The sequence below is a fragment of the Xiphophorus couchianus genome, chromosome 14, assembly GCF_001444195.1.
Source record: "Xiphophorus couchianus chromosome 14, X_couchianus-1.0, whole genome shotgun sequence".
NCBI lineage: Eukaryota > Metazoa > Chordata > Actinopteri > Cyprinodontiformes > Poeciliidae > Xiphophorus > Xiphophorus couchianus.
The window spans coordinates 19,194,865-19,219,503 of NC_040241.1; the positions used below are offsets into that span (position 1 = coordinate 19,194,865).

At 37.5% G+C, this 24,639-nt stretch overlaps 1 protein-coding gene across 1 annotated transcript; it reads left to right on the forward strand.

Moving 5' to 3' along the window:
* Positions 1–11,485: 11,485 nt before the first annotated feature.
* Positions 11,486–22,060, forward strand: LOC114157900 (up-regulator of cell proliferation-like). The gene is made up of 7 exons (XM_028039072.1): positions 11,486–11,639; positions 11,756–11,835; positions 12,636–12,714; positions 12,812–13,060; positions 13,494–13,754; positions 18,570–21,028; positions 21,071–22,060. Exons 1-7 carry the CDS (start codon positions 11,501–11,503, stop codon positions 22,019–22,021), a joined length of 4,218 nt encoding a protein of 1,405 aa, XP_027894873.1. The 5' UTR covers positions 11,486–11,500; the 3' UTR covers positions 22,022–22,060.
* The last annotated feature ends 2,579 nt before the right edge of the window (positions 22,061–24,639 follow it).

Sequence of the window (24,639 nt, forward strand, 5' to 3'; positions counted from 1 at the left end):
TTTGTTGTTGGCATTAGTATTTGTCTCTGATCATTCTGTCCTTCATTTTTGTTCCGAGAAGTGTAACTTTGATCTGTTTCTCCCAGCCTCATTCCTCTTGTACTATCTTTCTTTACTCTTTTTAATGCTTCTGCATATGAAACGTTTTCTGTTATCTTGATTTTCTGGGCTTCTTTAGCTTCCCTTTGAACTATACATCCACCATAGGCTGCACTGTGATCACCTCCACAGTTACAGCATTTGATTTTAGCATCTTTGTCACACTTTCCAAATTCATGTGGACCTCCACATCTTGCACATCTAATTTTTCCCCTACATTCTTTTGCAATGTGTCCCATTCTTTGACAGGTAAAACATCTGAGCGGTTTCGGGATGTACTCTCTAACTTTATAGTTCATGAATCCTAGCTGAATATTTTCTGACATTTTGTTTTCAAACTGTAATATCACAGCCATAGTATCTTTGAGTTCCCCTTCTCTTCTACTTTTAATCCTGATTGCATTTGTTATTTTCCCTCCTTTGATTTCATTCTTCACCTCCTCCATTGTCATTTCAAGTGGAACTCCTGAAATTACTCCTCTCAACCTTGCCATATAACCTGGTATATATGATTTAATTCTTTCTCCCATCAAAGTTTTCATTTTGATTATCTTCTGTTGTTGTGCCTCACTGATAGCTTGAATTATCACTTTTCTGTTGTTCATGATTCTGGCCGTTTTAATTTTCCCTATCTCTTCCTCTATTGCTTTGGTTATCTTTATTGGATGAATATAACCCCTTTCTTGCTGAAATTCTACCACAACTTTGTATTCCACTTCTGGTTTACTGTTATCTTGTTCCCGTGAACTCACTCTTTGATTTATTTTTGTCCTTTTACTGCCTTCCGCTCCTGGCTCACTTTCATCCGACCAACTTCTTGCCCTTTCATGTCTCTTTCTGATTGCTCTTTTCATTTTTGCTGACCTCGATATCATCCACTCCATTTCCTTTCCACTATTTCCTCCTGATGTAGAAGCCATGCTACTACAGTCAATGCACAGCTTATGTGATCCACCAAATCAGCTCCTACCGCCTTCTTTGTTTGTTGTGTTCAGTTGTCCGCCTTTCCTCCTCCACTCTTAATCATTGAACAAATTACTGCTTCATATTTCAACAACGTATCCAGTACAAACCCAGTTAATGTGTAAGCATTATGACTCAATAAATGGTAATAAAAAAGTTGCAGTTTGTTCATGCCTCTATTCTTCTGAATCATTTGAAAAGATTACTGGAAACACCTTCATTGATCATTCTGAATTTGCGATTCTATAACAGAAAGGAGGTCTGCATTTTCATTTATCAGGATAACTACATATTTATATCTTTTAAATAAATTAAAGCAGTTTGTCATACAATATGGCATAAATTAAAGCAGAATTTGTTGTCTGCATATTTGTCACAGAATAAAGAAGTGAAATCTGCATTTTTGCTTTGAGTGTTTAAATTTCGTTGACTTAAGCCATTTACTTAAAAACATGAGATCCAGATGCCCCAATCTCAAGGCCCAGGGGCCAAATCCGGCCCGCCATAACTTTTTATATTGCGCTGTAGACTCCAAAGGGACAAATTGTCAAGATAACAGTTGTGGTTACAACAAAGTTTTTATTTGTTTTACTATTGTTTATTTGTTTCAATCAGTCCCTTCAGTTTTTTGCAGAAATTCATGCAGAATCAACAAATGAAGATGAAAGAATCAATAATTGTGTTTATTACTAATTGCTTTGCAAAGGTGGTCTAAAACAGTAAGTAGTGAGCCTAACTCCCACCTCAGGGGATAACATTTATTTCCTCTACTTCTTTTCTGTGTCAGGCTTATTTGATGTCAAGCTTTACTCCGTGACTGATGTAGAGAACAAAAAGTTACATTTACCATCTTATGCAAATATCTCAAAATTCCTTGCAAATATTTTAAAATTAGCTCTTCAAAATCTGTGATTTATATTGCAAAAAGTTCCAACGATTATGAAATCTTGGAGCGACTGATCAGTGTGAGAAGATGTTCAATATTTAATTTTAATATTTACTCATCCAACACAGCTGTTTATTAATATTATAACAGTTTGTTCATGTGTTTATCAATATACTGTATTATTGGACGACTGGCCCCTGAAGAACGTTTATCATCTGTATATATCTGTATCTGTAAATATCAGATCAGAGTCCTGATAAAGTCAATATTGGTATCTGCCTAATTTTAACTCTACATTCCTTTTGTTTATGTAATGTCTGTGCTTTTAGGTCCACTGCACCACAAGTGTTAACCAGTCAGTTGTGTGGTCATGTTTTGGATTATTTTAAAAACATATAATTTCTCAATACATGACTTGCAGAACTGCTTGAAAGGCCATACACATTTTGTGGTTAATCTAATAAATTGTGATTTTCCCATACAACCTTGGAGTAAAAAAGGCTAATGGATCCATTGTTTTGCTTTTATTCTTTACACCAATGTTCCTTAATTCCATTCGTTGGGGACCACACGACATCTTTTTGGCGTTTCCCTTCTACCACACACCTGACTTGAGTAAGTCAGGCTTCTGCAGCACTTGATTGCATGCAATCATTTGAATCATGTGTTGTGAATCAGGGTAGTGGTCCCTGAGGACTGGAACTGAGTAACACCACTTTACACCCAACAATGAAGACTAATAAGTAGACAAATACAAAATGCTTAGAAAATGGATGAAATCAATAATGCTTTCAAATCATGTTTCCTCCTGCAAAAACTTGCTCCATGCATCTGTTTTTGTTTCTGTTAGAATGTATAACTTCTCTTGCTGCTGACATCTTGTCATAGCCTGCTCCTTCCTTGCTACAATTCCTGCCCCACACATTTATTTTTTCAATCACAGTACACATGTCCTATTTTAGGTCAGTTAGGATAACCAAAATTATTCCTACTGGCTAAATACCAGAAAAATACATGCCTTTCTTCAAATTAAGAAGTCTACATACCTTAAAATTTCTATACATCTAAGCATTTTAAGCACAAGTTAATTCACAACATTCAAGTCAAATAGAGACACGTCAGTGGATGTGTTCTATGGCACACTATACATTTCCTGTCTTATTTTTGTGTTATATTTTGTATTTTCTTATTGTGTGCACTCTGTCCCATGATGGAGGCTTAACCACTGCCACAAGATGCTCGCTCTCGTTAGATTTCTGAGTTAGTTTTCCAGGAAAATAAAAACCTTCCCATTTAAATTAGGATATTTCAGCAGTGCAGACCACAGAGTTCATATTTTTAGAATCTAGTAACTTTAATGTAACTGCATGTCTTTAATGTAGTAGTTTTGGGCTACTGGACAAAATGAAAAATACGGTATTTCCAATAAATCTGGTAATGCTCAGATATTCAAGCTTTTCTTCTGCCTTGAATGCAGCATTGCAATTCTGATTCTCAGATATCCCAGCTTTTCACTAGCCTCATCATTTGTGAATCCCATGTGGTAAGAAAGTTCGGCTAAAATCATTAACACAGGCAAGTTGATTTGTTCGCATTTGTTGATTTGTATGCAATCTATACCTCTGTAATGGATATCAACAATTAGATTAAAGTAAACAGTATGTGGCACTAAAAAATAGTCCAAAAATACAAAATTGTTAAGGAAAAATGATTATTTTAGTGCTAAAAATACAGTTAATCTTACAACATGTGCAAAGGTATATTAAGCACTCTTATTTGAAAAACAGGCTTTGTGTGACCCTTTGAGATGGCCCGATCGAGACAAGCAGGCGCCTATACAAGGGCCATAAAATTAGCATTTCCATGGAAACGGCGCTGGAATGTGGGGGATAGACGTTAGAGTTATCTGGGAAATCTCAAAACAGGGACTCTTCCGCCCGAGATCGCCCGTGCCAGACAGAGATGAGCACGAAGTGGTCCGCCCTCTTACTGAGATAAAAACCAGACATCTGAGCTGCAATGAGGGGAGTTTCCAAGTTTCTCTGGGGGGCCGAAACAGGTCTCTGATTGGTTGAACTACGGAACGCCTTCGTTGCATAAATTAAAATACGGAAACACCCCTTTGTATTAAGAGGACATGTAAAGAGAAAGAGAGTTTTTTTCCATCTTTTTCTCCACGTGGGCGCCTTTGTCTGTCTTTGTGTTCGTTTGTCTTCCCCTGGTGTGTTTTTATTTTATTTTTATGAGAAAATCTCTGTATCTCTGCAGCTTTGTTGTTCATTGTTTTGTATGAATTAAACTCTGTGATCTGTGACGTGAACACGCTTTGTTTAGTTTCGTTTTACAGCTGGCCGCTGCTCGCCGAGAAGAACCCGGCTGTGTTAAGGAAGAGACGAGCCAAACGTTTTGTTCAAAGTTTTAATAATTCTTCCTTAATAATTGGGAGCTCGTCCGGTCTTGGCGAGGGCGGATCGGTCTGGTTCGGCTCGGCTTCCTGCGGTAAGATACTATTTGCTTACTCTTTGGTAGTCTGTAGCGCTGTGTGGTCGAGCCGGCGTGGGTCGTCGTAGCCAGCTGCAGCCACGCGGAGTTTTCGGAGCTGCAGAGGTAGATGGATTGTGTTTCTAAAAGAGCCATTGAATTAGTGATTGGATTAAAAATACACGTTAACAAGAGGATCGTGGCGGTTCCAGACGTAGGATTTGCTACCCTATTGTCGTAAATGCTGGGTTTTTCTTAACCTCTGTTCTTTTACCCTGAAGATTTATTCTTGTACTTCTAAATAGAAAGGAATTGTGTATTAAAATTTAGTTTGAGTGTGTGGTACACTTTAAACAGTCTGAGGTAGACTTTGAAAATAGCTTGCGGTAAGCTTTGGTTTGTATTTCTGTTTTGAGTTAGACAGGTCTGCGGTTGGCCGACGGAAAGGATTTGCGGTAAATTCTTGGTATAGCTTGCGGTAAGCTTTGATGTGTATTTTGTTTTTGGACTAGACAGGTTTGAGGCATAGCTTGCGGTAAGCTTTGATGTTGCATCTTTTATTTTTAGCTGGCGCCTTGTTTGTATTATTGTTTTCCTGCTCCTCCTGTCTTTCTAATTTGTCTATCATTCTGTTTAGTGTTATCTGTATTTGTTTGTTTGTGGTGCTTTTGCAGCTAGCGGCTCTTCTGTGTGAAGTGTGTGTGCAGAGCTCTGCGTGTGTATCTGAGTGTGTGTCTGCGTGCGTGGCCGTGTGTGTGCGCGTGCGCGAGTTCGGGCTGGCTGTGTGTTTGAGCGGAGTGTTAAGTTGTGTGAATAGCTGTTTGTGTGAATTTGCATTGATTTTGCTGCGTTTTATTGTGAAGTTATTATGGACACTGGGTTCGACAGTGCCCTCATTATACACCTGGTGCTGCACAAGATGGTGGGTTGCCGGACCTGACGCCACGTTAAGCTTCAAACGCTGCCTTACTTCCGCAACATCCTAGAGGCGAGTTCAGTAAATAATACTACCACTAGATAACGGGAAATGACTGATTGCTGAACAATTTTGACATGTCTCTTTGTGAACGTGCACGATATTTAAAACAAGTTCCTGACGACTAGAGTTAAAAATTAATTAAATTAAATCATGAAAAATGTTGACAAAACATTGGCAAATTCCTGAAGCTTCAGTACAATTTAAAACTTAGACTGAAATTTGATAAAATAATGGGGACTGACTGAAACTTTGACTGACTACAAAACTGGCCAGATGTGTTGTGTTTGTGTTGTATGTCTTCGTTTGTGTTGTAATACATGTTGGTGTGAAAGTGTGTCTGAAGATAGGATACCACTTGGTATTTTATGTCATATAAATACAACGGGACTGTAAACAGCACCTCTGTATGTGAATGCAATAAGCAAGAATTTCTCACTTGGATGCCAAGTAGAAGCAGAAATTACCCTGCAGAGTATTTTTCGTGCTGTCTCGTGGTGCTAAATTTCCGGTTTTTAGAACTCCCTATGTGTTAAATTGGACTGAATTGTTAATATTAAGCAATGACATCTTGAGAAAATAAAACATCCGAACAAATTGGAAAATTATGGGTTCTATTACAGGATGAAATACATAAATAAAATAAAATTGTGATCTCAGGGGATTGTGGAAATGATGTATTGGCAAATTAATAGATAAATACATAAATGATTAGGTAGAGCAATAAAATAAATTAAATAAAATTTATATAGACTTGAGAACTAAAATAGTGGATAAAAATGTTAATAATTCCTTCTAAGGCTGTGACGCTAGTAGGAAAATAGAATAAAATACAATGAGTTACAATAGGACCTTTTTAAATGAGTGGAGGATAAAAAAGGTACAGGAAAGATCTTTAGAGAAACAGGCTCTAACTGTAAGAGGAATTGATCAGATAACAACAAACTGTAGCATGCAGCTGATTCTAGATATTTCACAATCAGTCCTTTTAAAACTGACCAAAACTTTAAGATAGATAAATATCATTAAATCTACAGGACTTATTGATGATTAACACAGAATAAATTAGAAGTAACTCTCTTGTTAAATAGACATTGATTAAATATAGAAAAGTTTGCTAAAATTTACAAGATTTGTTGTTCAAGGATAACATTCCGTTTGGAATAACTTATTGGTTAATGAAAAAAGATCATATGGAACTATTTTAGGGAATCAATATTACACTGTAATAAGAGATGATTAAATAGTGCCTACAGAAAGACGAGAGGACTGCAAATAAAATAAGTAAATTAAGAAACATACATTAATTGAACAAAACTGGAAAAAGCGATGAGTATGTTCATTTAGACACGAGAATAATGAAGCCCACGCAGGAGTTGCGACCCCATTCACAGAAGTTCAGCAAGGGAGAACAAGCAACAGCTGTGCTGTAACTTCTACCCCCACTAGATTCAACTAATTAACATGTGAAGCCTCTTTGCATACCACTAATTTTAAGTGCGAAGTAACCTCTGCTCACAGCAGCTCAGCAGACAAGAACAAGCAACTGTAAAGCAAATCATTGTCTCTCCCATCATTTAAAGTACCTCCTGACAACATATCAGTATATAAGTTACAATTTTAGTGGTGGAACGCCGAAAGGTACCCCAAACAGGTTTTAAGTTCAAATTAAACTTAGATGAAACCAAAACATATCTGATGCTTTACGTGCCAAAGCCTACTAAAGTATTAAAAGCATTGGGAGTTCCTCCTGAAATACAAATTGGCTCTCTTTCCTGCCATGCAGTCGGCCCCTCCGAGAAGTGAAAGGGGGTTTTATGGTAGGCTTAAGACTTTGTTTTATGGTCTGACAATAGAGATTGCTCGGACTAGTGTAGTGGCTTTCAAATATAAATTGTGAAATATAAAAGTACAATGGATTTCATTTTTCTTTTTTCTAAGGAACATGGAGATTGGCTGTTTAAATTTTGGGGTTTGGTTTGACATTATAGATTATAGAAAGTTGTAGAGAGTCACTATCATCACATGAAGCCGGATTTTGATGCAGTTTGGTTTCATACATTTAGTGAAACATTTTCTAATGGTTTTCTGTTTTCCCTTCATATTATTTTATATATTGTTTAGGGAATAGTTTACATTTTTGTCTTTAAATTTGTTTTCATTAGTCTGACTTTTTATTTAGCTATTCGAGTCAGTTCTCTGTCTGGTTTGTTAAGTATAACGAATTAATTTCTTTCTTTGGAGTTACTAGTTTCCTCTGGACCCGTTCACCAGGGGACAGGGAACTTTGGTCTTTAGTTTAATTTCTTTCATTTGTAAATTTAGTGATATACTGACCAGTATTTGTTAAGTTTTTGTGTGTTTAATTACCCTTTGGTGTGTGTTAATGGTCTGATCAGCCATTATCTAAGTTTCCCTCATGTCTTGTTAAGTCAGTTTGTGCTTCAGTCGTTCTGTTACTACCTGTATTGTGTTTTTGTTATGTTGATTTCAGTATGGGCCCAATTTATTATTTTTTGGATTTTCTTTGTTAACTGTGTTTTGATTTTTCTTCAACGTCTCTCTGGCTGGTTTATGCAAAACCTTCACTGAGTCTTAATTGGTAAACATGCTTTGTCAGACATTAGTAAAATTCTTGAGACGTTTTAAACTGAATTATTTGTAAATCATACGAGTACGGTGCCCTAATGGGCTTTAAAACTATAATGTGAAATGTTTTGGGAAAAGTGTCATCTTGAAGGTTTAACACATGCTAAAATGGCTTATTCTGTTTGTTTTGAAAACTTTACCTTTTAGGAAAAGGCAGCATTGCATATCGGTGGGATTTCTCAGCTAAAATGATAACCCTGTTTCAACAACATTTTTATTTCAGGTACTGGAAATGATGTTGCATTTAACAGTTAATGCATCATCAAAAGGGGGAGAATATGTTATGGGTTTATTTTTGTGGGTTTATTTTACTTAATTAGAGATTACTGAAATTTATATTACTTAAACAAAACTTTTGAAGAACATGTCTGATCTGTGCTATACATAAAAGTGAAAGGAAAATATGGTCTGGTAATATATGTGCTTATTTTAAATGGATTTGAGTTGTTCTCCATTGAAAGATGTTCTGACAATGGGCTAAAGTATTTTGAAACCAATAGAAAAATTTATAGTGATAATGAAGCATATTTTGGTTAATTAACTTGGGAAAAATAATTATAGAAATTAAAAATATTATTGCGCTGGCCATTTTCAGAGCATTAATTTAATGGAGTAAAACGTTTTAATAAATGTTTTGAACATCTGTTATTGATTAAGTATCACTAATCAGTAGAAGCACTCAGGGGGCCTGAGATGTGGGATTAGAATGATTTTTCTAAACTGGATTTTTGTTTTGATTTATATCCATTTAAAACGATTTTGAATAAAACTTTAAATTCGACAAGCAAAAGACATAGGTAAAATTGGTATATTTTGAAAATGTCTGGATTTGTTAAGTCATACATTGACATTATAATTTCTCCAGGTCTAACTCTTTTGAATTTTGTTTGAGGAACGTATGTTGAATGTTTTAGACAAAAAACAACCAGTAAGATCTAGTTTGTTCTATAAAAGTAATTTAACCTGGACTGTTTAATTCATATTGATATTCATTTTTTGATGGTGAATGTAAGCTTTACAACTACATTTTTAAGCTTTTTGTTATTGTTTTGTTTGTTTAATCCTATTTTTACAAGATTGGTTTAAGAAAGGATCTGCATTTGTTTAACATTCTGGCAAAACATTACTTTAGACACATGTCCTTTGAAGCAAGTGATTACAAGGTTTTGGCGTTTTCCACCGGATGGAGGTATGATTAAATAATTGAAACGTAGGTTGAATGGATCACATCCTACGTCGAATGTGCAGAACGAGACAGGTATGAGATCTGCTCACGGTTTCTACATATAGACTGGACTGAAGTTCCGAGCTCTAAGTCTGACTCTGGAATTTACGGCAAATGCTGTTGTCTTAAGAGGGGGTGTGCAGCTGCTTGGAGAAGCGGTTTCACATTTTTTTAAAGATAGCAGCCACAGAGTCACGAGCGGGGAGGATTCACTCGGACACGAGTGAATTGAAGATATTTGTGTTGAATACACAAATGAATGATGCTTTTGGAGACTCTTACATCTGCTTTCTCATTTCAGTTTGCAGCTGTTCTGGTGCCGTCTGGATGTGATCTCCTTCAAAGTCTGCGTTATTTGATAAAAAGAGTAAGAAGTAATTCTCCTGATGGAAAATGACAAAGCACAAAATTGTTTTTCAGTGAACCCATTGTTTGATTATGATGATATTACAGAATGTTGTAAGTGTGTTTCTGATGCTAATGAAACTTATGTTGAAACAAAATGTCTGTTTTATAAACCGGTGTCGGGTCACGTGGCAGGATCTTGTTTTCTCAGGAAGAGATTTCACCTTCTTTTGAAACTCACTGTTATATTGGCATAATAATCCAATTTTCAGTGAGCAACGGACGCCTGAGGTTTCCATCCGAGGAGGATCAGGCTACAAGAGGATCATCATTAACTTTTTGTTGCGTGTTTTCGTTCGTTGCGAACTCTGAAAAGGACTTTCGTTTTTTGCGCGCATATTTTGAACATTTTCTGACGAAGACTTCATATTTTTTGAGAGACTGTCGATGGACATTTAAAAAAAAAAAAAAAAAAAACAGAAAAAAGACGAGCAGCAGATTGTAATTTTGTGTCTTTCTCATTTGACAGATTGTAATTTTGTGATGAATGTTGTCCTTTAAGTTGCAGAGCATTTCTTATTAATTTTTCTATGTATGTCCCTGTTTTATTTTTTTCATACTTTTGGTTTTTGTTTGTTCTGTGTTTTGGTTGTATTGTGATAATTTTGTTTTATGATTTTATTTTTGAAAGGATAAGTCTTTCTTACCCTTCAGTTTTGTGTTAAAAGGGGGACTGCTATATAATCAGCCTACTCGTTCTAATTTTTTATTTTTTTGATGTTTCTGATTACATAGTTTTATCTCGGTATTAGAAGGCTTACTCAATTTTTATTGAGATCTTTGGTGAAGATCTCAAAAGGGGGATTGTTAAGGAAAAATGATTATTTTAGTGCTAAAAATACAGTTAATCTTACAACATGTGCAAAGGTATATTAAGCACTCTTATTTGAAAAACAGGCTTTGTGTGACCCTTTGAGATGGCCCGATCGAGACAAGCAGGCGCCTATACAAGGGCCATAAAATTAGCATTTCCATGGAAACGGCGCTGGAATGTGGGGGATAGACGTTAGAGTTATCTGGGAAATCTCAAAACAGGGACTCTTCCGCCCGAGATCGCCCGTGCCAGACAGAGATGAGCACGAAGTGGTCCGCCCTCTTACTGAGATAAAAACCAGACATCTGAACTGCAATGAGGGGAGTTTCCAAGTTTCTCTGGGGGGCCGAAACAGGTCTCTGATTGGTTGAACTACGGAACGCCTTCGTTGCATAAATTAAAATACGGAAACACCCCTTTGTATTAAGAGGACATGTAAAGAGAAAGAAAGAGAGTTTTTTTCCATCTTTTTCTCCACGTGGGCGCCTTTGTCTGTCTTTGTGTTCGTTTGTCTTCCCCTGGTGTGTTTTTATTTTATTTTTATGAGAAAATGCATATCTCTGTATCTCTGCAGCTTTGTTGTTCATTGTTTTGTATGAATTAAACTCTGTGATCTGTGACGTGAACACGCTTTGTTTAGTTTCGTTTTACAGCTGGCCGCTGCTCGCCGAGAAGAACCCGGCTGTGTTAAGGAAGAGACGAGCCAAACGTTTTGTTCAAAGTTTTAATAATTCTTCCTTAATAAAATGTAAAAAAATAACCTTTTATTTAAGTCATTACATTTTTTTTTTTATTTAGCTACAATTTATCATCTGGTCCGTTTTTTGTTATATTCACTAAACCTATAAATGATCATTTTTAGGTCAAAATTTTGCCAGAAGACACTCAGAAAATTATGGAACATAACACAGTTTTCCACTGCCCCTCAATCCCTTTGGGTCTGTAGTTAAGTTTCATTTTCTCACAGCCCAGCCACATTCGTTTCATGGATAAGGAGTGATCATGACTCCACCCACCTGGATAAAAGGAGCAGCTGAAGCATTACTCCTCTATTTGCAAGAGAATTTGGTTTCTCTGCTTTCACCTTGTTTCTATTCTGTAGAGTTTCCATTAAAAACTTTAAGAAGGAAGTCTTCAACAGGTAGGTTGCTTTTCCTTTATATGAACACAGTTTCTTTCATCAAGCTACAGCTCAGTGTACCTCATGGTATGCTATCCTAATTGCATGTTGTTTTCTTTCTACTGCTATTTCCCTAGAAGTAGGAGCGTTCTCTAAGTGGTGTGAGGTGTTGATGAATGTTTCTACAACAATGGCAAACTTGAAGGAGGAGGAAGAGGTAAGCAAGGATAAGAACTGAGCTCAGATGTCTAAAAATAATAAGTTACAACGATTTGATCTAAATGGTGTTTAGATACTTATATGTGGTATTTTTCTGCAACATCGTGATTTTTGTGATCATTTTCAGTGAAGGAATAATTTTGATTGCAACTCCCAGTTTATTATTTTCCTGAAAGAAACAGTTGGGTACAGTAAACTTTAGCATATGACCACAAAAATATTTGTGTCAGAGTGTATTCACTCATTCACTAAAGCAAACAACAAAACTATTATGGAGCCTTTCAGGACATCTATCCTTGAAATAAAACAATGACAGAGGGAATGAGTCATTTAAGCTGAAAGCTGTAAATTTAAGGACCAGTCAGACCAGAAAAATTCATCTAACTGCAAAAAATACATTCTGGTCCATTATGTACTTGATTATTTTAGTGATTTGTTTTTTTTCTTTTTGAACTTTGTCCACTCAGATACAGCAAATCTGGAAAATATGATTTGGATGCAAAATCCTGTTTTATGTATGTAAATGCCTTAATCCAAACTGTAATTTGACTATGGAAACCTTGAAATTATCCTTTTTTACTATGCATAAAATGATTATAGCTCACAACACTGTGTTCAGCCACACTTCTTGGGTTGAGGAGTTAAGTTTTGTTTTCATGTTCTTTTCACAGGAAATGAAACTATGTGTTACTGCATCAAATGAAGGAGGGGCTGGGTTAATGTTTGACAAGACAGTCTACACTTGTGTTACTAGCAAGTTGCTGTTAGTGAATAAATATTTTCTCATTTAAATTGCAGTTCTTTGATGCAGCAGGTGCCTTTACTGAACCTGACTGTAATCCAGAGGGAGGCTCCACTGTGTCACTGCAGTCTAACAGTATGTATGGAAAAAAATAAGTTTGAAACTATGGTTTTAATTTCTTCTTTTTTAAATATATTCATAAATCACAAATATTTCCTTTCTTTTCTGCCAGATGTTTCTCCACCTGTAGCTATTCACTGGGTTGGGACCAACATAGTTTCTTTTGGTTTAGCACCAATTGTTTCCCCAGTTAGGTATAAATTTCTAATAAATTACACCAGTGACACACATTCTGGGAGCATGGAGACTAGAGACTGCAGCACTGTTGAAATTGTGGGACTCAAACCTGGGACAGAGTACAGCTTTAGCATCACAAGGATTGCAGAAACAGAGGAAATAGCTACTCTGTCTGTAGTTACAGGTATGTTTGAGTTGGAAATGAGTTGGGACACAGTGAAGAATTGATCCTGTGTGTGGAAATGAATGTGGGGTGACTGTGGCTCTGTGGGTAGAGTAGTCGTCGTTGTAGGTTTGATTCTAGCTTCCCCCTGCCACATATCGATGTGCCTGTGGGCAAGGCACTTGACTCCAAATTGCCTACCACTCTGCGTATCACTGTATGAATGCGTGAGCATTTGTGTGTGAAAATGGGTGAATGTTACTCCAGTGTAAAGCGCTTTGACTGGTCAAAATGATTGGAAAAGCGCTAAATATGTTCAGTCCATTTAACATTTGATAAATAGTGGCTAATTTTGATATTACCGTAGTCAAAGAAGAAAACATTTATTAAGATTGCAACTTAATAAAAAAAATTATTCTTGCAAAACACATGTTTGTTCATGCTTCTTTAACAGACCCTGTTCCTCCCATGGCAATACAAGTCTCAGAGGTCAGCAATGAGTCGCTTTCTCTCCAGTGGGACAAACCCTCTGGAGAAGTGGAGTCTTTCATTGTTACCTGCTGCAGTGATGGTGAACGTGTGCAAGAGTTAAAAACAGAGACAAACAGTGTGACGTTCAACAGCCTGAGGCCTGGGGTTAGTTACTCCCTCCATGTTTCAACACAACTAAGGAATGGAACAATCAGCAAGCCAGCTGTAACATCGGCCAAAACAAGTGAGTAAAAAAAAAAAGAAAAACATAACCCTACAGAGATTAATAGGGAGATATGTGAATTTCAGGTGTAATTTAATCTTTGCCAATTTTTGGGAAAATAAAATGCCGACTTCAAGAAGTTGTGAACATAGACTTAATGCCACAAAAACAAGGTTTAATGTATTTTATATAATTAATTATGAGGTATAAAGATTGCTTCATTGAAAACTCTGGCCTCTGTGTATGGGGCAATATCCATATGAACAATTTTAGTCTTGACTGCATTTTACTTTAACCATACAGTTGGAATACTCAATAAATTCATTCCTTGATCCTTCTGGTAATGTTTACATCTGGGAGATGTTGTTGTGGTGGTCTGTTTTGATGGTTTGCAATTTGGTTCATGACTTTCAACTAATCCAGGTCAGAAAAAAGTTATAAAAAATGTTCTCTTGCTCCATCAATGTAGAACTTTGCTATTGATGTCTTAACATTTAATGGCTAGTGTTTTTGCTGTGTTCTTGTTTTGTTTGTTTGTTTGTTTTTTAATGCAGCTAGCAGAACAGGTCACCACACAGATACAGATGTGCAGTCTGCTCATCTTTCTCTTCCACTGCCAATATCACAGCATAGGGCAAAGAGGCTCATATACCAAACAGAAACCCAAAATAGATTAAAAAAACAAAACAACAACAACAACAATATGTTTAACACTAGAATGGCTGGATTTAGTCCACTTTGACATATACCTATTTCGGCTTAGATAGTCCAACTGGCCTGAAGGATTTTATCTAGCAGGTGCTTTTGTTCAGTAAATAGGGCCATTACCTTAGAAGTACCCTGGTAATGGCCTCAACGCATCTCACAGTTGCACAATTGTTCCTTAGACTTCGACTTCGACTGACTTTGTTGTCATTTTCAATGCACAGGGTGTATACAGAACGAAATTTCGTTGCATACGGCTCAGGATAATGTTTGAGGTTCCAATGTTGTGAGTAAAATAAAATACAGTATAAAATATGAATATAAATCTAAATCTAAAATATAAAGTGCAGGACTGACAGTAAAATAGAAGTTATTTAGCTCTGTACATGTGCAAGGTATAAAGTGGAAACCAGTTTTTGAGTGCAGTCCAGTTAAGAGTTCAGCAGTCTGATGGCAAGTGGGAAAAAGCTGTTTCAGAACCTGGTGGACCTGCACTGGATGCTGCAGAACCTCTTTCCAGAGGGCAGCAGGGAGAACAGTCCATGGTGGGGGTGTGAGGGGTCACTGATGATGTTTCGGCCTCAGGACACGCATCCTGCATCGATGGTTGACCTGACACTTCGCCCTTTTGCCTGAGCTGGGTGTGGAAGGTTGTTGCCGAAGCAGTTTCTCCTTGTGTGCCTTATTCTCACTCACATGAGAGTTACCGAACTCTTTTGCAAGCTCAACCAGGAAGTCCACCCGTCTCTCCTGCACCCCAATGCATGCCTGATAAAGCACATGTGCATTCAGTGCTGCCATGTCAATCATGTTTGCCAGATTTGCTGACCAGCTGTCACATAGTGATGGAACCTTGGTCACCCCCCGCAAGATTATGACTGAAATAAATGCCATTAGTTCTTGTGAACTAAATAGGTGAAGCAGTCACCTATTTATCCTCCACAGCACAAAAGGCTGCATGCAAATTTGCATGTGCAAAGTCTCCCAGATTTCTTTTGCTTACACGTTTTGCATGATTTTTTTGAGGTGGATCAACACAATTAATTTGGTTAGTTTATTTCTAAACTGTCATGTTATACCCTCTTAGCTTTATTTCAAAGAGAAACATTACTCATTTCTTTTAGAAAAACCTTTGCATATTTTTTGAAACAGATTGTATGTTTTGCAAACTCTATGTACATTTGGCAAAATGACCTGGATAATGCAGCACAACATCATGGATCAGCTGCAAAAGGTCACATCTCTCCAAAAACACTTCATGTATGCTTCAAAACTAAACTGACTAGTCGTAGGTATCATAGATACCCACCCTGGCCTGACGGTCAACGACCACATGTACAATAGAACAATAGAAGAATAGATGAATGGAGGCTAATTGAGCCATCAGAGTCGTCAGGGTGGACTCAGGGTCTTTTGGCCCTGTTCAGCCAATATGGCAAGGACTCGAAAACCGAGCCATCCTAGTGTTAAGAACTACTTGCAAGCTATGTTCAAGAAAATATGTTGTGATTGTGAAGAGATAGCTGTGTTCTCTTGAGGATGTGGTTGACATAATCACACACAACAGTTATCAGGGTCTACGTTTTGTGAAGGACAACACATACTTTTACAGAACATGAATAATGGCAGACCAAAGCTACCTCTAACAGTTGCCCTGGACTATCAAATAAGATTTTGCCAGGTACCATCATCAAAAATTTTGTGTTGAACCATAATTTAGTTTTGCTCTTACCAATGTAAAAATGCTGTATCCCAAAGGGCGAATAAAATGTTCAAGCTCATAAAAACCCAGGTTTCTTCAAAAGTCAGCTTATTTGGCAATGGCCTTGGAAAGTTACATAGACCAGCACTCTGGTGCCCTCTACTGGATGCAACGTGCATAAATCACACAGTTAAGTCAACCCCTTAACTCCCATCCATGGGACAAATCTAGTTTGTCTGAATTCCAGGACCGTGCAGAGACATTTGGAGGGGCAGGGGCTCAAAGTTAAAAAAGGGCACATTGAACAAGATCTTGAAACACAATACAACAACATAGCAACAACCCATATTAATGAAGAATTTAATTGGATCCTACTATATCATTGCCATCATGTGGGGACAATGCAAAGCAAATGTAGTCTATATTTTCCCCAACAGGTATAAAGTTGCTGTTTCTGCTGCTGACAGTCCTGGAGGGCTGAGCTGATCTGAGACTGTAGCTGTTAAACAGACCATTGGAGAGAAGGTCGCTGGTTATGAAATAAGCTAATTTGCTGCCATTTTACTAATTAAGCCCTAATAATATCTATTTAACCTCTACAATAACTTGGCTGCAGACTGATTTATAGATCAAAAAAGCTCAAAGGGGGCGCGCTGTGGTGGCGTAGGGAATAGCGCGACCCATGTTTGAAGGCCTTGAGTCCTCGACGCAGCCGTCGCGGGTTCGATTCCCGGACCCGGCGACATTTGCCGCATGTCTTCCCCCTTGAATTGTGTTTGTTCATAAATATATCACAGCAAATAACCAATAATGAGTGATCGGTTTTAAACTCTGCCAATAAACCTGGTCTCCCTCTCACAGACTTCACCTTATCAATATTTAAACATGTTAGTGATGCTGAGGTTCTTAGTAGGAAGAACCTACTAACCTAAGGGGGTTGGAGATTCTGTCTAAGGCCTCCTATTACCTCGGGTCGGCCCTGCATGAACAGCCTGGAATCTCCTGGTTTCATGTTTTCTCTGCAGCCAAAGCATTTCTGTATTTAGGGGCGAGGCAAGTTTTGTCCCGCTATTGCGAGGACAATTACGAAAATGTGTGGGGGGACCTTCTCCTGCTTTCAGCTAAGGATGAAGAGGTGCTGCAGAATCCAATAGCTGGTCTGCATATGACATCAGGACTGATACTATTGACCTGTTGCTTGTTCTGATTCAGTCTCTCCAGTTACCTCTTCACCTGAATTCTAGAGACAGATAGGTGTAAGGAATAGATGGGTAAATGGATAACCCTGTTTTTCCTGATTTGGTGGCAGACAATAATGGAGGAGTTGCAAGATCCATGACTGAGGTGGAAGACAATATACAAGAAAACCTATGGGTCCAAGGAGATTGGGAGCTGGGGAGTGTGTAGGGAGAGAAGAGGAGGATATTGACATTGTTTGTAAACTGAACCTGATTAAAACCTATTTAACTTATTTAAAATTATTAGTTGTCAGATTCACTCTATGAAGATCTCAATCTGAAGTCCCTTTTACTTGAAGCCCATGTTCATTTTCCTCCTCAACGTCACATTTTTGGATTGTTCAGCTGGAGTTTGCTCTCTAACTTCTTCATGTACATCTCCTTGCTGTTTCTTATCCTGACTTTAAGTTGCTTTTGTTTGCTGCTAATTAATTCTTTCCCATCCCGAAGGCTCCTCTTCTTGCATAGTACGTCCAACAGCAGACAGCAACTGGTGAAACACTAACGTAGCAGAGACATTCTAGATGTTGCCGCAAATGCTTTGAGGTGGCAACATCTCAAAATGAGTTGATGACATCATATGAAGCGTTCAAATAGAGCTGATGCTCTGAAGCATGTTGTTGTTAACACCGGAGAAGAAATAATATGGGTAAAAGCCTACCGTTAACCATTTTCTGGGACGCTTAGAAATTTCCATGGATTACATCTATTATTGAGAAGCACTACACATCATTCCCTCTTACTTTTCCCAGTCTTGTTGAAATCTCTGTCTTCTCGTGTTGCCAGAAAGGCAGGCTAAGAGAATTACAGTTTTGGAAATTATGCTTCTCGAAAATGGGGTAGCAGTTTTATATAACTGAGGGTTGAGATGTCATGCAACTACTCCAGGCTGCAAAAGACAAAACACCAAAAATCTTTCCAGCTGCAAAACTAGAATGACAAATATTTTAAAACTCAGGGTTTAACCAGAAGCAGGATAGTTTTAAAACAAATAGAAGTGATGTTACAATTGACCTTGTGCAGCTTGATATTTTAGATTAATTGTGAAGGTGTTTATACAGGATGCACTTTAATGTGACAGTCTGCAGAGAAATTAAATGCCAGGCTTATGGGCAGAAAATGTAATTTTATTTAGCATGTTTTTTCTTCTTGTAAAAATATAAACTGTTACTGTTTTATTTATATTCACAGTGACTGATCTGGAGTTCCAGTTAGAGGATCTTGGGTTGAAGAAATATAAAAGAGAGAAAATATCATTGAGCAAGATTCTTGAAATCGATGAGAAGACCATTACGGATCAACCTGTAAAGTGTAAATCTGAAATTCCTTGGTATTTTCTAAAAAAACAGATGATGGTTAATGTAACTGCAAGAAATGTGAAACTCACTTCTGGATGTGACTTAGTCTGCAAGGATGCAGTAGGAACAGCAAAATTAGATCTGAGAAATTTGCTTAACATTCCAGACACGGATGATACATTAAACCCTCTTGATTTAATCACTGCTCTCTTTCTGTGTTCTGATGGTTTTGTTCAGCAAGAGTTAGCTCTCAAACTGTCCATGTGTCAGTTCTCTGTTCCTCTGCTGCTTCCTAACTGTGATACACAGCAGTGCACCCTCATGCTGTGGGCCATGAGAGACATTGTAAAAAGGTACAGACCTCCAGCTCTTTCAGAATCAAAAGGCTTCATAGAAGAAAGAATTGTAAATTCTGAACTTCCAATGATCTCATTTGTGAGACTGGGTGAGTGCTCTCTGTCCAAATCAGAGATCCTCAATAAACTTCTGAGTAACTCTCAGCAATACCATGACACCTTTGTTCACCGTGACATGGAGTCTGGAGACGTTCAGAGAAGAATATCCAATGGACTGACTGAAATGACCTGGTACCTTCCCTGTGGAAACAAAAACATGGACATCTTCAGTGAACCAGTTGCTATAGCTAACCTTCGTGGAGACATTGCTTCATTTGAAACCCAATTCTCCTTTTTGTGTCAGACATCTGCTGCAGTTTTTGTGTTTTTTGAGAGTGAACATTCTGGGTTAGAATTTCTAACCCAGCAAAACTGCAAAGCTCAGATCTTCCTGGTTGGCAATGTTCGAAGTAAAACCTTCAGTCTGGATGCTTTAGAAGAAGTTGCAACGAAGTTGTGCTTGACTAATAACAACATTATTCTAAAAACCAAGAGCATGAATGATGCAGATTTTGTCAAATGTTTGAGAAAAACGGTCAATGATGTTGTTCATAGCCAGCATATAAAGATTTCAGTTGAGAACATGGTAAGTGTTGCCCATGAACTGGGAGTCTTAGTAGAAGAAGATGCTCCCGACTGCCAGGCTGGGAAAATAAATGCAGATGCCATCACTGCAGAGATTGAAAACATTCCTCAGTACAAAGAAGAACATCTACCCCTACAAGGACAAATATGGAGGGAACTTACTTGTTTAGAAAAGGAAGAATTTCGCCTCCAAAAGGTGGGTTCACAAAACATCGAACATTATAGGAGTAATCTTCATGAGCAAAAAACAGAGCTACGTAAAAGGCAAAACTCCTATGCAATGTCACCGGCAATGAGATGCTTCATCAATGCCATCTCCACCAAAGGTATGGAGAGGTGCTATTTTCTTAAATGGATGCAAATGAACCTTGACAACCTGTCTCGGATAAAACTGTCTGGTCTCAGGGAGCTTTACAAAGAAAAAAGCAAAGATTCTGGCAATAAAGAGGAAATCAAAGAAATTGACCAACAACTTTCCAGCAGCTCACTGGGAGTTGAGCACTTCTTCCGTGAAATGGGTCAGATCTACGAAGCTTCTCTTTACCTTCCAGAAACAGATCCATCACGTCAACAGCTGCAACATCTGCCCAAACTCGGTGCTCAGTTGTTGCTGGATGGATTTCCTCTTGAGCTTGTAGATGGAGATGCTTCCAACATTCCTCTCAGATGGGTGAGTGATGTTCTCTCTCAGCTCAATGACTTGGTGTCTCCAAAGAACAAGATACGGGTCATCACAGTTCTTGGAGTTCAGAGCACAGGGAAGTCCACTCTCCTTAACACCATGTTTGGAGTTCAGTTTGCAGTCAGCAGTGGTCGATGCACTAGAGGTGCCTTCATGCTGCTCATCAAAGTCAATGAAGACTTCAAGAAAGTTCTCAACTGTGACTTCATGATGATCATCGACACTGAAGGCTTAAAGTCACCAGAGCTAGCACAGCTGGACAACAGCCATGAGCATGACAATGAGCTGGCAACACTTGTTGTTGGGCTGAGTGACATCACCATTATCAATATTGCAATGGAGAATTCAACAGAGATGAAAGACATCCTGCAGATAGTGGTGCATGCTTTCCTCAGGATGAAGGAGGTCGGCAAAAAGCCTCAATGTCAGTTTGTTCACCAGAACGTTTCTGATGTTTCAGCTCATGAGAAGAACCTGAGAGACAGGAAGCTGCTGTTAGAACAGCTGAATGAGATGACCCAGGCTGCAGCTAAAATGGAGAAGAAAGAGGAATACAAGAGCTTCACTGATGTGATGGAGTATAATCCAGACACTGGGAACTGCTACATTCCTGGACTCTGGAATGGAAACCCACCAATGGCTCCAGTCAATGCAGGATACAGTGAGGCTGTCTATGAACTCAAGAAAAACATCATCCAACAGCTGGAAAAATGTAGGTCACCTTCTAATAACATCATCCAACAGCTGGGAAAGTATGAGTCAACTTCTAATAACATCTTGGAGTTCAGAGAGTGGATAACCAGCCTGTGGAACGCAGTAAAACATGAAAACTTCATCTTCAGCTTCAGAAACAGCCTGGTGGCTGATGCTTACATGAGGCTCTGCACAGAATACAACAAATGGGAGTGGGAGTTCAAAAAGGAAATGTACAAATGGGTTACCACAGCAGAGACAAGAATTTCCAATTTTGGTACCGCTGCTGCAACATCTGAAGTGTCTGACATGAATGAATTCATCATTGTGTTGAAAAGTGAAGCAACCACAGAGCTGACCAAGTGGGAGACAAAGCTGCTCGAAAACTTGAAAAATTACTTTGAGCAGTCAGAGGGTCATGTTTATCTAGTTGAAGCATACAGAGAAGATTTTGCAAACAGTACGAAGAGCCTTCGACGAGAAATAGAAAACTCTGTTGTTAATCAGGTGATAGCAGCAGTTGACATAAGACGAGGAATGGCAGAACTCGATAAAATCAAGGAGAACCATACAAAAAAATTAGAAAATCAGGTGCATCAGCTCATTGAAAAATGTCGCAGGAAGTCCATTCAAATGACTGAAGAAGAACTGGATGATGAATTTGCCAAGATTTGGAGTGAGACTGAAAATGAATTATCTTTTTCAAAATTAAGTGTCAAGGACATCAGCAGCAGTGTCCTCCACCATCTGGCAACCAATCTCTCAATGAAAGGAGGTTATGCAAGGGAATTACTAAATGCAAAAAAATTGCAAGATTGTGGAAGAGAGCCATTCAAATACAATCCTGAAGCCTTTATGGACAGAGCAAGACACAAAGTGAAGAAGTTTCTTTTCCGTAAGGATTACTTGTTGGAAATTCAGAAATTGGCAGACAACATCATAGATGCTTGCACTCAGTTTGTAACTGACAAAATTGAAAAAAAAAACTAATTACCATGACACTTACACTGAGGAGATTCTTCATATCATTGATGAAATGCTCAAAAAGAAAACGGTGAACACAAATGTTGACTTTGAAGTTTCTCTTAAACAGCACATCTGTGGATTTGCAGCAAGAGAGTTTCAGACAATGCATGAGCATTTTCTACATGAGAATGATCCTGCGACATGTTTTCATCAAAACAAGGAAAAGTTTTGTGCTGATTTCAAAGATGTTTTCCAGAAAAAAGACCAATGTGAGAAAAAGGCTCAAGAATTCACCGACAAATGTTTGAAACCAGCAGTTGAAGATTATGTCAACCGTTCCCTGGGACCAGACATCATTGATGAAATGTTAACAAACCAGAAGTTCAGCACAAGAATATTCTTCCAGTATTCCATTTTATTGGATTTGCTATTAAAGGATGAATTTGAGAGCTATTTGAGATTCATTCTCTCATATGAAAAATATGTAAAAGATTGGATCCTCAATGAAATGTTGGAACATTTCTCAAATGAAGCTACAACAAATGCATTTGAGGAGCAGCATATAAAATCAAGCATCATCTGGATAACTGACGCAGTCGACGAGGCAAAACAGAAAGACTGTGTCAACTTGAGGAAATTTGTTGAGGATATCTGCAAAGAACTGGGAGATAAACTAATCATTCCCCAGGATGCTCTTGGTGCCTTTATGATCCTAAACAATGCTGACTGGGAGCAGTTTGCTCTGTCACTCAAAGAATCTGTTACTGAGATGGGACACAGTCTTACAGAAATATTTAAGAAAAAACAATTCTTTGAAAAACTGCAAAGTCTCCATTTAAAGCCACAGAATGAGCTTTTCACCAAACTAATTGGCTGTGGCAGACAGTGTCCATTTTGTAAATCTCCCTGTGAGGCAGGAGGAAAGGAACACACTGAACACTGGGCTTCACTGCATCGGCCAACAGGTTTGGGTAAATACAGGTCTGTTTTCTCAAGTAAACTTGTAACCAATATCTGCTCTTCTCTTGTAATCACTGACAGGAATTTCCGTTGTCATGAGACTAATTATACATCTCACCCTTATAAGCTTTATAAAAAAATATTCCGAGCCTGGAAAATTGTACCAGATGTCAGTCTTGAGGCTTCAAACTACTGGAAATATGTCATGACAAAGTACAATGATGACTTTGCTAAAGCATATAAAGCCAAATCTGCTAAAATTCCTGAGGCATGGAAAAATGTCACCTATAAACAAGCAGCAGAAAGTCTCAAAGAGTCATTTAGCATCAAGTGAGATAACAGAATCCATGTTGACAGATTTACACATGTTGTTAATAAATATTTTAATATAAACTCAGCTAAATTGTTGTGTTTAACTAAATTTAGAGACATTGGTCTTCCTCACTAAAATGCAGTTTTACCAGTATCAAGTAGGTAGAAGTCACTTTTAGTCATGACTTTTTAATTTTGTCTTGTCACCTAATTTTAAAAATCTCAAACCAATCATGACCTGGTCTTATCTGATGGTGCATATTTTTCTTATTTATTTTAATGTGTGTTTTTTTTTCTTTTGCAAATATACTAATGTGATTTAATTGCTAAATCTTCCTGGATATTTTTAAAGTTATGGAAATAAACCAGGTTGTTCAAAATGAGCTGAAGACATGTCTCTGGGGAGACAGCTAAGGTGATTTTATTTTGTGATGTATGGAGAAAATATATCATTTCATTTCTAAAATATCTAAGTCGTTGACAATTTTATGTGCTATAACATATATTATCTGCTTTGTATTCATTCTTTATGTTGTAATGGTATATCATGCTTATTGATTGGAATTTAGATAGATGAACATGTTATTTACTCTGCCACTTTGCAGTGTTTGTTTCTCTGCACTAGTGATGTATATTTTCCTTGTGCCAAGATAAAATGGGAGAGTTATAAAAAGACAATGTTAAACAGTTATCTGTTGAGTAATTAAAATATGTGACTCCCTTGAACAACTTTGTTTTGTATTTTATATAAAGGCATTAGCAATTATGGATATGTAACATTATATATTAGTTGCATTGTTCTGTTAAAAGACTAAATAAACAGAATCTCTGAAATGGCTGTGTTTAATTTCAGAATTATAATATGTAGAATATAACTTGTAAACTGAAAAAAAATTATGATTTGGACATGTTTAGTATGACATTTGAGTTTCTAAATTCAACAAAGAAAAATTCAAGGTGCTTTTAAGGTGCATCTTACCAAATCCAATAATGATTTTTTTAATTTACTTACAAATCACTTAATAATTTCCTGTATTACTGAATGTTAATATTTTTTAATGTATCAATGCAGCTTTTAAGCACTATCACATATACCATGTTTTAGTCTGTGGGATGCTAATGACTACGTCAAAAAATGTAAGTACAATGTTTCCAGCAAATATGCAAGTAGGTTGTTTATTTAATATAGTCCTCATAACTAGTATGTTCTATATACCATTTCTACTAAGGAAAACTGCATGACTTTAAACATCTTCATTTACACTAAATTTGGATAAGATGTGCAAGATGAAAAAATCGAATCGCCCACTTCTTTTAGGGGAAAATGAAATAGAGTGACCTTCCTTAAATATATAAAAAAAATGTTCATA

Coding starts and splice junctions, on each gene's coding strand:
- LOC114157900 (XM_028039072.1), top strand. CDS start 11,501: ATGACTCCACCCACCTGGATAAAAGGAGCAGCTGAAGCATTACTCCTC. Junction 12,715..12,811: donor TGTGTCACTGCAGTCTAACA/GTATGTATGGAA, acceptor CTTTTCTGCCAG/ATGTTTCTCCACCTGTAGCT. Junction 21,029..21,070: donor TCTATGAACTCAAGAAAAAC/ATCATCCAACAG, acceptor CCTTCTAATAAC/ATCATCCAACAGCTGGGAAA.